At 42.1% G+C, this 13,479-nt stretch overlaps 3 protein-coding genes across 5 annotated transcripts; 2 read left to right on the top strand and 1 right to left on the bottom strand.

Annotated features, from left to right (window-relative positions):
- Positions 1 to 1,081: 1,081 nt before the first annotated feature.
- LOC144703751 (zinc ion binding protein) lies at positions 1,082 to 3,867 on the top strand. The gene is made up of 6 exons (XM_078575999.1): positions 1,082 to 1,254; positions 1,351 to 1,425; positions 1,999 to 2,126; positions 2,273 to 2,696; positions 3,405 to 3,518; positions 3,598 to 3,867. Exons 1-6 carry the CDS (start codon positions 1,168 to 1,170, stop codon positions 3,667 to 3,669), a joined length of 900 nt encoding a protein of 299 aa, XP_078432125.1. The 5' UTR covers positions 1,082 to 1,167; the 3' UTR covers positions 3,670 to 3,867.
- Positions 3,868 to 4,754: 887 nt separating this feature from the next.
- On the bottom strand, positions 4,755 to 7,274 carry LOC144703753 (3'-5'-exoribonuclease family protein). 3 transcript variants are annotated; one of them, XM_078576002.1, is made up of 8 exons: positions 7,188 to 7,274; positions 6,719 to 6,845; positions 6,601 to 6,657; positions 5,818 to 5,910; positions 5,655 to 5,733; positions 5,400 to 5,524; positions 5,197 to 5,331; positions 4,755 to 5,100 (listed from the first exon to the last, which is right to left on the bottom strand). In XM_078576002.1, exons 2-8 carry the CDS (start codon positions 6,842 to 6,844, stop codon positions 4,849 to 4,851), a joined length of 867 nt encoding a protein of 288 aa, XP_078432128.1. In that variant the 5' UTR covers position 6,845; positions 7,188 to 7,274; the 3' UTR covers positions 4,755 to 4,848. The 3 variants fall into 3 exon arrangements, with proteins under 3 accessions (XP_078432128.1, XP_078432130.1, XP_078432129.1); XM_078576004.1 differs by lacking the exon at positions 7,188 to 7,274 and adding an exon at positions 7,116 to 7,137; XM_078576003.1 differs by lacking the exon at positions 7,188 to 7,274 and adding an exon at positions 6,961 to 7,104.
- A 127-nt stretch (positions 7,275 to 7,401) lies between these two features.
- On the top strand, positions 7,402 to 13,444 carry LOC144703752 (uncharacterized). The gene is made up of 11 exons (XM_078576001.1): positions 7,402 to 9,819; positions 9,897 to 10,004; positions 10,083 to 10,183; positions 10,266 to 10,356; positions 10,449 to 10,559; positions 10,649 to 10,714; positions 11,503 to 11,562; positions 11,646 to 12,203; positions 12,298 to 12,417; positions 12,860 to 12,979; positions 13,069 to 13,444. The coding sequence occupies exons 1-11, from the start codon at positions 7,654 to 7,656 to the stop codon at positions 13,132 to 13,134; spliced, it is 3,567 nt and encodes a 1,188-aa protein (XP_078432127.1). The 5' UTR covers positions 7,402 to 7,653; the 3' UTR covers positions 13,135 to 13,444.
- Positions 13,445 to 13,479: the final 35 nt, after the last annotated feature.

The following is a 13,479-nucleotide window of genomic DNA, read 5'->3' on the forward strand; positions in this document are numbered from 1 at the left end:
TCAGAATCTAATCAGCCTGCTTCTGTGCACGTACAAGAATCTGATATGAATTAGGTGTTTGTTTCTATATCACAATGTAACCTCATTCTGTTCATATTCTATCATCAGGTTAAAAGCATGCCAATAATAATTTGATTGACCAGTTTATAATCACATAATAAAATATGACATGTAATCTAATTGGATTCTAATTTGTGTTAGACGAAAGGAGATCAATTCTGATTGGTATGCTTCTCACCTCATCGTAGAATAGAATCAGACGATGGATAAGATTCACATGAGAACCATGCGACTGATTTTGATCAGTGTATGATCACAATTTTATCAGACTCTACTGTCAGTTCAAAAGCATGATTATCATCATTATGTTATTTTCTTTTTATCATGTTATAATTGTATACTGGTATTCTAGATTTGAGTGTCGACACTCGACAATTGGTTAAGCCTTGGTGAGTTGGCGGCGTTGACGAACTGGCAGGAGTGGTAGAGGTGGCTATTGAATGTGGAGTGCATGCTAGTAGAAAGGAATGACAAAGTAGGTGGCGAAATTGGCGCAACGACCGGATTTCTAGGGTGCATAGTGGACCTCATTTAATAAATCAGAATAAGATAAGAATCAGAATGTTATCTACTGAGTTCTCTCCAATGTGATCAAAATCATGCGGATCACATGTTGATCAACCTGCTTTTGACCCGTAAATAACACCCATCATCTGATCCATCATCTGATTCAGATAACGATAGTGAATATCCCAATGTTATACGGATCCTGTAAATAACACCCAATCATATTCCTTATCGGATACCGATAGCAGCCTAGCAGGGACAGGGAGGGTGACAGACAGAGTCTGATTGTTTGAACATGAGAGGCCATGTTCTAATAGGAGAGGAATTGGGTTGATTAATTACTTTGGGCCGATGGAAAGGAAAAAAGAGGCCCATGAACAAAGAGGAAATATGCATTTTGAGGAGTTGGGCTTCTTAACTGGGCCTGATCAAGGACTGAGGACGTGGACTGATGATGATCGTCGATTCGGTGAGCCCCTGGAATTCATTTCGATTCTTAAGCCCTATTCCTCGACATAGCTTCTTCCCTTTACCCTGGTTCGAGCAGAGAGAAGAGAGAGATAGAGAGAGAAAGAGGAGAGAGAGAAGAGAGAGAAAGAGATGGTGTGGTTCCAATGCGAGGACTGTGGGGAGAATCTGAGGAAGCCGAAGTTGCCGAATCACTTCAGAGTATGCTCGGCGCACAAGGTGAGACGTTCTGCGGTTTTTTTTGGTTGATGTTCGCGCCATGATTCGTTATTGGGATGTCTCTGAGTTTATTTGGTTTTTTTCTGATTCGAGCAGCTCTCCTGCATTGACTGCGGCGAAATCTTCTCTCAGCACTCCGTTCAGAGCCATATGCAATGCATTACGGAGGCGGTTCGTATGCGTTTATCACAGTCTCTCCGTTGTTGGGTCTTTTGAATTGAACTCGGGGGTTTATCATATATCCTTTAATCTGTTGGATTCTTGTTCGTTATAATCTTTTGCTTGCGACTTTCGGGTTTTCAGATTTTAGAGATTTTCTGTTCAACTCATGTTACAATTGTGGGGATGCTTATACTTTTATTCGAATTATGAACACTATTTCCTGTGTGAATTATTTCCAGTGGGTTAAAGTAGAGTTAACTGTTTTAACACCAGTCTTGGGGAATGGAAGGGAAAACAAAAATGGTAATTAATGGATCGCTTTCACATTTTTTGCGTTTCTGAATCCTGAAAACTTTTTATTTCAATTTTGTGGTGTGATGACAAAAATATTTAACCCAAAGATCTTCCCTTTTTCTACACTAGAATCAAAATCATTTAGCTGTCTCTTTGGCTTATATAACTAATGCCATTTGTGATCTAGAAGATACTACTGTAATCTTGGATAACTTTTTTTTATTGTCACCGGTTTTTTTCCTGTATTGAGGTCTCTGAATCATAAAAATATACCCGTGTTTCTTTCAGGAGAAATATGGCCCAAAGAATCAGGCAAAGTCTGCGCCAATTGCACAAAACAAGGTTAATAAGCCTAAACCAGACCTTGATATTGATATCAACGTCGGCTTATCTACCCGACCTCCATGGTTCTGTAGGTAAATTGAGCTGTAATCCCTGTTGAGAAATATTCATACATACACTGTACAAGTGTTCTGCCTAATTTATTTAGTTTAATCCAAGATCTTTTCTTGCATTTTTTTTACTAAAGATACTCTTTTTCCCTGTTTTTTTGCGTCCGCAGCCTCTGCAATACCACGACAACGAGCAAGCAGACTCTACTGCTCCATGCAGATGGTAAGAAACACAGAAGCAAGGCCAAGGCATTCCATGCATCTAAGAACCAGACTGTCAATCAAGAACAGATCAAGAACGAAGCAAATAGTCAACCCGTCCTGGATTCTTCTGAAAAGAAGAAATCGGATGATTTGATTGAGGGAAAAACAATTCAGGAGGATCTACTAAAGAAAAAGAGAGATTCAAATGAAATGGCTGATGGGGAAGTTATCCAGTCTACTGAATCAACTGAGAGAAGTGGAAAACGGCCAAAGAAGGGTGAAGATTCTTTGAACAGGGACTGTCATAAAGATGCTGACGGCCCTGGCGACAAGGATTCTTCGGATGAGAAGATTAAATGGAAGAAACTTGTCACTTCCATCTTGAAATCGGTATGGCTCTCTTGTCTCACATAACAGTGCAATTATTTATGTGAGAGAAGCTGTTATTTTTATATTTATTCTGTTTAAATGACCTTCCCTTCTATTCTCTCCTTCGAATGTTGGAGTTTCCAATTTACAACTTATTTTATGAAGAAAAGTAATCCTTTTTATCATCATGAAGCCGATAATACTTTGTTATTTCTTTTGCTAATATTGGTAGTATTTAGTTTGTTCATTGGAGGAATTAGAGTCCCTTTCGGTCACCAGAAACAGACTTGAATTTATTATCCCCATGGTTAGCTCCATCACAAAATCTTTTACATTAACTGCGCTGATCGCATCTTACGGGTCAGCACATACTGGACCCGATTGAAAGATTTAATCACGCCAATCGGCTCGGATCATGATGGGATTAATCAACTCCGATTAATTGTCGATCAGATTAATGGAAAATCAGATAAATTGCTACCCTTGATCTGATCTGTGTTTGTGATTGGGATTTCATTGATAGATCTGATTATAGAGTAAATTTGATGGATTAGCGGATATTCTTGATAAGCAAACAAATTTGATCGATGGATCTGCCGCGATCAATCCCAGACCCTTATTCCATATCACATATGTTTGTTGATGCTAAATCTGTGTATACATATACATATACATGTATTTGTATTGTATAGTCCATGTTGCTTATCGATTTTGAAATCTCTAACACAGAATCAAGATGGAGGATTGAAGGTTAAAAAACTTGAGAAACTAGTCAGAAAGTCTCTCCTCAAGTATGGAGTTGATGATTTCAAAGATGAACTTCGAAACAAGCTCATGGACAAGGTCTGTGTAGTTCATCAACAAAAACTTGTTCATCAACTGATTATATTTCTGAATGCTTACCTTCTCTTTCCATCTGCAGATTACGTCCAGCTCAAGATTCACCTTTGATGGCAAGTACGTTCAACTGGCCCAGAAGATTAAATCCACATGATCTTTGCATCTGCGATTTATATTTGTTTTGAGTTTTTTTCTCCTGCAAAAGGTTTTGTTGCAGGCTTCCAATTTTCACTCATCTTGGGCTCCCATGAGCTGACGATTTTGTTGTTAGTAATGTTCACATCATCATACCATCCTAACTTTTCTCTTATCACCGAAATGGATCATATTATTGGATTGTTGTTGGTATTGATATTGATATTGGCCAGAAATTTCTTGTGAATTTTCTGCAATAATTGATGTTTCTTCATAAAGGTGAAGCTAATCTAGGGATGGAAAATTCCTTTTCGGCGTTGAACAAATGCTGTTCGATGACGAACGAACAGAGAAAAATCCTTGTTCGTGTTCGCGTTCGGTTCGTTTGGGTTCGTTCACAAACTGTTTGCGAACGCTACACATTTTAGAAAAAGGTAAAAGAAACTGTATTATCAGAGAGATAGAGAGAGGGATTGAGGGAGAGGGGGTAGGGGGAGAGAGAGGGGGACAGGAGAGACGGGAGAGGAGAGAGAGAGAGAGAGATCTCTGTTCCCCCCTCTTTCTGATATTGTATAAAAATACTATTATTATAATAAAGTAATAATGTAATGGCATTATTACTTTATAATAATGTGAGGATGAATATGAGGATTCAGACGCGATCGAGCGAGCGTTTACTAGCATTTAGGAGCGGGAGCAAAAGGGGCCAAGCGGAGGCACAGAGAATTTCCTCAGGAATGCCACCTATTCGCAAACAGTTCGTCTGTTTGCAAACTGTTCACAAACCTGTTCGGATCGGATTTTTCCTATTCCTGTTCGTGTTCGTCTTCGTGTTCCTTTGCCCGTTCGTGAGCGAATGAAAAATATTTTCCCCATCCCTAAGCTAATCTCAAGCTGCTAGAATGATAATGTTACAGAAATATTTCGGAAATTTCTCATTGTCGTTGAAAATAAACACATTACTGGAATATTATTCTCCATTAAGTGACAAAGAAAATCATTAGAAACCAACTTTTTGGTGATATTTATGATCTGAAAATCGCCTGATGCCTTGTTGAGTACTCCTTGAGAAATTTCTGCAATTTTAGTTTTTTCTACAGATAATTCGAGCTAATCTCAAGCTACTTGGATAATAACATTTAAGAAAATATCTATTCTATGGACTTTTCCAAATCTGGAAAATTCTAGTAAAAAAATCTCAGAGGTCAACTATGTCATTGGTCAAAGCTGACTCGGCTGCGTCAATCTCCGAGTCCAGCAATGGGATGAGACTCTCGCTGACGTGTCGCCCTGTGGAGATCATGTCCAGTATCACGCTGGCATCCAATCCAGCACCGCCACGTTTCACGAGACCACACACTTTCCCATGTCTGTTGACCGACACCGACACGGCGGAGCTCATCTGCGACTCCTCGTCTGACGTTGCATCCACAATGTACTCCTTACCAATCTAGATTATACCACATGGGTTCCACTTAGGACAGAAATAAGTCACCAACCTGGTCATCGTCGACCGTGTAGGTCAACAAGCAGAAGACTAACTCACCTTGGTCAATGTGACGACGACGGGGACAGCGGAGGTGTCGAATTGCATGAATTCCTCGTCGCTGATGTTGACCTCAGGTTGATCCTCCGCGTTTGCCACATCAACTTTTGGGATGCCCGTGTTGGTCAATGCTGCCTTTTATATGAGAATAAGAAATTTATGTCGATATAAAAGTGAAGAAAATGGGAAAAACTAAAGTCAACCTTGACGGCAGCAGCCAAAGCATCAAGAAGGTTTCCATCGGAGCTGACCACGAGCCCATCAATGTAGAGGTCCCAGCAAACCTTGCCCTCCACAATCACCAAAGATGAGAGATCAATTCCTGCTCCTGAAAATAATTTTTACATGAAATGGATGTACATTTTGTTAGATTTTTCGAAGTCAAATCTTTGAAATCTTCTCCCTGTCTCTCAAAAATCTGATCTTAAATTCAGGTAGGAATGCGGTGATTTTCTCACCTTCCCCGCTCTTGCCACCAAGTAAGCACCTCTGGAGAGCGACGGAGAGCTCTGTTGACAGCTCTTCACCTCCTCTTCCCTGTGGCAAATAAATATTTTTTTTTGTTAATAAGGTTTTCTGAGAAAGACGAGGAAGAATTTCTGAAAGGGAAAAGATGTAAACCTCAAATGCAGGCGTCGCCGTGGAACTACAGTCCACGTGGATTGAGACCTTCCCTCTTCCCGGTTGAAGTGGGTTTGGTTTACTAAGTTCAGCCTGGAATTATGATATCGAAATTCTCAACAAAGTTCCTAAACAGATTAAGCACCTTTTATCTTTTATTGAAGACTCATGTTTAACCGGACTATAAATTTGCAAAGATTTTTTGCAAACAGAAGGTAGGATTTATATAATCCAGTTCAAATCATGAATTTCGGTCACAAATTTGTACACATATGAAGAACGCTTTTGGCAAACACGATCTTGACGAAAAGCGTCATTCCATTTAGAGGCTAGTTTTCAACATCATCTCTTCACGAGCGAGAAATCAAAACTTGACCTTGTGTGCATTCCTTGCAAAGGATTACTATAATCCGTAATATTTGTAAATAAAAAGAAAGAAAAATAGACTTCACTCTGATGGCGAATCGCCTCTCAATTTGGGAAAATTTGGGAAAGCATCCTCTATTCTTATTCTAATCCGTTTTTATTGTAAAGAACAGGCAAAAAGAAACATAATCAAGTAAAGTAGAAGAGGGATATTAAAAAAGAAACATATTAACATAGAAAATACAAAATCATGTAAAGAACTGAATATGAGTATCCATTGGTCATTGTAAAACTTGAGGCACGTGCCATCTAGTTGAACAATACAAAAAGCTACGAAAGATTAAATGAGACAAAAGAACTGGAAAACAACAGCCACATAAATTATCCAAAAAAACTACCACTTAAAAAACTGTATACCTTAATACTCGCAATAACCTCAGTTGCCCCAAATCTGACACGGGCTGATCCGTTGGCCTGCAATAGCAATTCAAAATAAAATGCGCAACCAACTCAAAATCAAAATCAATGTTCTAACCTGCGGAATGACCCCAGTTTCAATCAAGATAGGCCGAAAATCCTCTCTGTGGCGTCCATCAGCCCGAAGATCCACTTCTACGCCGCCACGGATGAAATCCTTCTCTCCAGCAGAGAGTCCAACCATTCTGACGAACAAATAAACAAAGCAAACAGTGATTTCTCCCGGCTAGTAAATTCATCAAACATATTGAACTCACGGAATATATCACTAAGTGAGTAAATCTATCTAACAAGTTCTACCTAAACGAGCGAAAATTAAGCAACTAAATCATATCCATGAAATGTTTCTTCTAATCTCGATGTCATCAGAAACAACTCTGACGGAAGAATTCATCAAGTATTAGTTAACATTCGTTCAGAAAACCGCGAAAAATCGAAGGATACAGTAGACTAACAAGCGGTATGTCGCATCAAGACCTAAAAACAAAGAGAATGAAGAGAACGCGCAAAGGAGACGAATCAAAAACCTGGGGCCGTTCTCGTGCTCGCCAACAGTTCGTCGAAGAAGAAGGCTAATTCAAATTGCTTTAAACAGATTTCTTCTTTATTTATATGATAAAATTACCAAAAACCCAGTCATATAATTACCAAGAGTTGGACGGATACATTAATTCCTAATTATTTAAGGGGTTAAAGTAAACTTTGCCTTCAACCAGATAATATAAATACGGATACGAAATACTTCGGTCTTGTTGTTGCCAGTTTAGCGGCGAGGTTGAAGGCGGATCAGATCGTCTCCCCCAATCTCTTCCGATACTTGCGATTTCCTCCACTTTCGATTCATCTCGTGTTCTTCATGGAGAATCAATCTGCAAATGTTTGTAGATTGAACTGATTGCGATCTCTGGATCATTAATTCTTCGTTCGCGCCTCTTTTTAGGGTTTTTTTGAGGTTCCTTCGACAGGGAAAGATTCACGTCGGAGGAAGCCGAGATGGGGAAGAAGAAGAGTTTCGCCATCGACGATGATGAGTATTTTGTGCCACCAGATGATGGTTCAGAGGCGGCTGCGCCTCCGCCGCCTCAAGAGAAGGAAATCCGTGGGAAGAAGGGTGGTAAGAAAGGCGGTAAACCGCAGAGAGACGACGACGATCCCGCTGTAGATTCATTGGAATCGGAGAGGATCGCTGTCTCTGATGAACCGGCGGCTGAAGACGAGCCTGCCGCCATCGTCTTTACCGGCAAGAAGAAGTCTTCAAAGTCGAAGAAGAGCGGTAAAGCTGCCAGTGCTTTCGCCGCCCTCGATTCCTTCCCCGAAGACGAGGCGATCAGAGAAGTCGTAGAGGCTGCCCCAGAACCCGAGGCTGTCTCTAGGAATGGCGCAGTTGATGGGGAAGATGGTGGGAAAGAGGAATCTGTCAATTTGAAGAAACCCCAGCAGAAGAAGAAAAAGAAGAAGGGTGGGAGGACTGTGGAAGAGGAAGAGGACTTAGATCGGATTCTTGCCGAGATTGGAGAGGCTCCTGCTCCTGCTTCTGTGAAAGTAGTAGAAGAAGAAGTCACTCCTTCTATGCCAGTCAATGCCCTTGAAGGGGGTGATGAGATTACGGGTGATGAGGAGGCCAATTCAAAGAAGCAGCAGCAAAAGAAGAAGAAGAAGAAAGGTGGGAAGACAGCACAGGAAGAGGAAGACTTGGAGAAGATCCTAGCGGAGTTGGGGGAGGCTCCGGCGCCGTCCCAGCCTAGTATCTCCCCTTCTATAACTGCAGTTGCAGCAGCGGAAGAGGCAGACGCTGAAGCTGAGGGTAATGCAGAAGAGAAAGAGGCTGACGCTGTTGAAGGGGGGGAATCGGCCGCTGCAAAGAAGAAGAAGAAGAAGAAGGAGAAAGAGAAGGAGAAAAAGGCAGCGGCAGCCGCCGCCGCAGATGAGAAGAAGGAAGAGATTAAACCCAAAGTTTCTGAGAAGAAGCTTCCTGAGAAGAAGCTCCCGAAGAACGTTAGACAGATGCAGGAGGCCCTGGCGAAGAGGCGAGAGGAGGAGGAGAGAAAGAAGAGGGAGGAAGAGGAGAGAATCAGAAAGGAGGAGGAAGAGAGACTGAGGAAGGAGGAAGAGGAGAGGCTCGCCGAGGAGGCGAAGAAGAGGAAGAAGGAGAGGGAGAAGGAGAAGCTTCTGAAGAAGAAACAAGAGGGCAAGCTGCTTACAGGCAAACAGAAGGAGGAAGCCCGGAGATTAGAAGCAATGAGGAACCAGTTCCTTGCACGCGGCATAGAGATACCCATGGCAGAGCCAGACAAAGAGGCAAAGAAAAGACCCATTTACCAGACGAAGAAATCCAGGCAGGCCCATTCAAAGAATGCAAATAAAGAGGAGCCTGCTACAGAAAAAGCAGAAGAACCCGTTGTTGAAGAAGAACCTCAACCTCAACCTGAGCCTGAGCCTGAGCCTCAGACCATGGAAATTGAAGAGACCTTGGAAGAAGTTCAAGCAATGGAGGAAGAAGAAGAAGAAGAAGAAGACTGGGACGCAAAGAGCTGGGATGATATAGACGTTACTCTGCCATCCGCCAATGCATTTGCTGAGGAGGAAGAGGAGAACAAGGTAATTAAGCAAGTTAAACCACCTGCTAGCGAAGTAGTATCCGCCACCCCCGCGACGAAGAAGGTAGCTGCACCTCGGCCTGCCCCAGTAGCTGAATCTGCTGTAGAAACAAAGAAGAGCAAGCAAGCGCCCAAGAAGAAGATTCCCAGTGAAGATTCCTCCAAAGAATCTGAGGATAATCTTAGGTCCCCTATTTGTTGCATTCTTGGGCACGTCGATACGGGCAAGACCAAGCTTCTGGATTGCATCAGACGTACAAATGTTCAAGAAGGAGAGGCTGGAGGCATTACTCAGCAGATTGGGGCTACTTACTTTCCTGCTGAAAACATCAGGGAAAGGACCAAGGAATTGAAATCAGATGCCAAATTGAAGGTGCCGGGGTTGCTTGTTATTGATACTCCTGGCCACGAATCATTCACCAACTTGCGTTCCAGAGGCTCTAGTTTGTGTGACATTGCGATTCTAGTTGTGGATATCATGCATGGACTTGAGCCACAGACTATTGAGTCGCTTAATCTCTTGAAAAGTCGTAACACCGAGTTTATCGTCGCTCTGAACAAGGTCTGCTTCATTTCATTTGTGATTTCCTCTTGTTTTTCGTTTATCGACTTTAATTGAGGTTTTCATGAAATGATCAGGTTGATAGGCTTTATGGGTGGAAGAGGTGCCCTAATGCTCCGATCCAAGTGACCATGAGGCAGCAGTCGAAGGACGTCCAGAATGAATTTAAAATGAGAGTAACTCAGGTCATCACTAGTCTCTTTACTCTCGTTTAGGACGAAATCAAATCCACTAACAATATTTTTTCTTGTGCTTTCCTGTAGATTATTACCCAGTTCATGGAACAAGGGATAAACACAGAATTGTACTACAAGAATAAAGACATGGGGGATACGTTCAACATTGTTCCAACGAGTGCATTCAGGTATATTATTGTTGTTTTGGATACATGAGAAAAAGGACTAGAGATGAGTCCTTGATATTAAACGAGTTAATATGTTTCACAGCGGTGAAGGTGTGCCGGATCTTTTGCTGGTTCTCGTGTTCTGGGCGCAGAGAACAATGGCGGAGAAGTTAACATTTCATAACGAACTGGAGGTGCACCCTCCGCTTTTAGTGTATCATCTTCTTTCATTTCTTTTCTCATTTTTTATTTTTATTTTGTTTAAATTTCGGCTTGTGATGAACAGTGCACTGTGCTTGAGGTCAAAGTAATTGAGGGGTTGGGGACAACAATAGACGTAGTTTTGGTCAATGGGGAACTTCACGAAGGAGATCAGATTGTTGTCTGCGGCATGCAGGTTGGCACTGTCTTCATTCCCATCTGTTCTCTGTATAATATTAATGGGGAGTTTATAATTTTCTAAAGTAATTCGCCTGCCCTCTGCAGGGCCCCATCGTGACTAACATTCGAGCTCTGTTAACTCCTCATCCGATGAAAGAGCTCCGCATCAAGGTCTAGCGATCTTTCTTTCTTCCTTTTTATATTTCGATCTTTAGCTCTCTCAGCCTCAGTCTCGTCCTCTCTCTCTCTCTATCTACGATTTATCAGCCTATTTATCTACTCATCTTGCTAGTCCTATCTTTCTCTTGGCCTCCCTCCCTCTCTAGCTACCTATATTCATATCTATATACACGTCTCTCTTTTCTTCTCTCTCCCTCTCTATCTTCCTCTTCTCTTTTCTTGCTGCCGCTATATTATCTCTCTCTCTCTCTCTCTCTCTCTCTCTCTCTCTCTCTCTCGCGAACGAGCGAGTGATTTACAAAGTTATCTGCCTATCGATCTACTTATCTCTCTATTCCTATATCCCTCTCTAGCTACTTATATTCCTATCTATGTATTATCTCTCTCTTCGTGTCTTTCTCTCTCTCTCTCTATCTACGTATCTTCCTCTCTATCAACCTATCTGTGTACATATTTCTATTTTCCTCTCTCTCCCTCCCTCTCACTCGCTCTGTCTACTTATCTATCGCTCTACTCCTCTCTAGCCACATATCTCTCTACTCGTCTCTCTCCCTTCCTCTCGATTTATTTGTCTTTGTATTCCTTAATATCTCTGTTTTTCTTTGTCGATCTATTAATCCACCTTTTTGCCGAACCACCTATTTGCCAAACGTTTTTGTGTATTTTTTTTTCTTCATCCATCTTTCACAGACGCTATGTATACATATATATATTTATATATATTTACATGGCTATATATCTGATTTACCAACTGCATCTGTTCTGGATGTAATTGATAGGGCTCGTATTTGCATCACAAAGCTATCAAGGCAGCACAAGGAGTGAAGATCACTGCTCAGGTAGGATCAAACATCAATAGAGACATTTTGACCAAAAGGATCAACATTGACCTTCACTGCCTCATTTCTGTCCGCAAACCCAGGGTCTGGAGCACGCTATCGCGGGCACGGCACTGTACGTGGTCGGCCCAGATGACGACCTCGAGTCCGTCACGGATATGGCGATGCAGGACATGAAGAACGTGATGAGCCGCATCGACAAGAGCGGAGAAGGTGTCTGCGTGCAGGCCTCAACCTTGGGCTCGCTGGAAGCCCTCCTTGAGTTCCTCAAGAGCCCTGCCGTTAACATCCCAGTCAGTGGCATCAGCATTGGGCCCGTGCACAAGAAGGACGTGATGAAGGCTAGCGTGATGCTGGAGAGGAACAAGGAATACGCTGCAATCCTCGCCTTTGACGTCAAGGTCACCCCCGAGGCGAGGGACCTCGCTGAGGAGCTTGGCGTGAAGATCTTCATTGCCGATATCATCTACCACCTCTTCGACCAGTTCAAGGCTTACATTGATGCCCTCAAGGAGGAGAAGAAAAGGGAGAGTGCCGACGATGCCGTCTTCCCCTGCATCCTACAGATCATGCCCAACTGCGTCTTCAACAAGAAGGACCCCATCATCCTTGGTGTCGATGTCCTTGAGGGCATTCTGAAGGTCTCTCTTCTCCTGTTCTCTTCGCTTCTCTTTCTCTCTCTTGACCTTCCCTTTTCTCCGTTTCACTATTGCTAATTTTTTAGTTGTGGTGCAGGTTGGGACCCCCATTTGCGTCCCTGCACAGGAGTTCATTGATATCGGCAGGATTGCATCGATTGAGGTCAACCACAAGCAAGTTGACGCTGCCAAGAAGGGGCAGAAGGTCGCCATAAAGGTATCTCTTTCTCTCTCTTATTATCTCTCCATAGATTCGCATTTTTTTAGATAGATGACTAAAGGAAATCTCTTGATCTCTATATTTCTATATTTCTGTGCTGAAATTGGTGAAAATTTCTCTACTTTTATATCTGTGGCCCATAGATATCTTGGAGAATTGACTGATTTTATACTTTTCTCTCTCTCCCTCTTTATCTCTCTCACGCAATTATAATTTTGTGTGATCTTTGATAAATTGGAGAATATTTTTCTATCCCTCTCTCTGGATAGATAAAATGTCCTTGTGAGGATTTAATATGATTTTGGAGATGTTAAGGTGGCAGATTGTGGGTCTCGTTGAAGATTTTTTTTTCAGCTCTCTCTCTCTCTAGTTATATTATAATATATTTCTGTGTTCTATCGATTGCTTGGTGAAGATTGTGGATGGATTGGTGTTGCAGATCATTGGAAGCAGCCCGGAGGAGCAGCAGAAGATGTTTGGCAGGCATTTCGACATGGACGATGAACTTGTCAGCCGCATCTCCCGGAAGTCTATCGACATTCTCAAATCAGATTACCGGGTAAAAAATTGCCTCCTCTTTCTTCTCTCTAAAAAGCCATATATAATAATAATAATAATTAAAAACAACATGCTGATTTCTCTTCCCAGGACGAACTCTCCAACGAAGAATGGCTGCTGGTGCTCAAGCTCAAGAGGCTGTTCAAGATCCCCTGAGCTGTATTAAGCCCCAAATTTTCTGAAAAGAATATTTGAGAGATGCTTCGCTGCCGCTTATTTGGCCGGAGCTGATCCGATAGCGGCACTGTGAATCAGTTGAAGAGAGAGATTGAAGAGATTCGGCGGTGCCGACGCCGAATTCCGCCAATGAGGGGTGTACCAAAAATGAGTAAATCGGTGAGTTTTTTGTTCCCCAGTCTTTCATCTCCTTCTGGAATTTCCTTTCTTTTTCTTTTCTCTTTTTCTTGTTTATCCCTCAAACAACAGCGTTCCTAATTGAAGATGAGCTTTTTTGCTTCTTTTTTTCTGTACAGTTGTCGCGCAGGTTAAGTAAAAGAAAGT

Source organism: Wolffia australiana, chromosome 5, assembly GCF_029677425.1.
Source record: "Wolffia australiana isolate 7733 chromosome 5, ASM2967742v1".
In the NCBI taxonomy this organism is placed as follows: Eukaryota; Viridiplantae; Streptophyta; class Magnoliopsida; order Alismatales; family Araceae; genus Wolffia; species Wolffia australiana.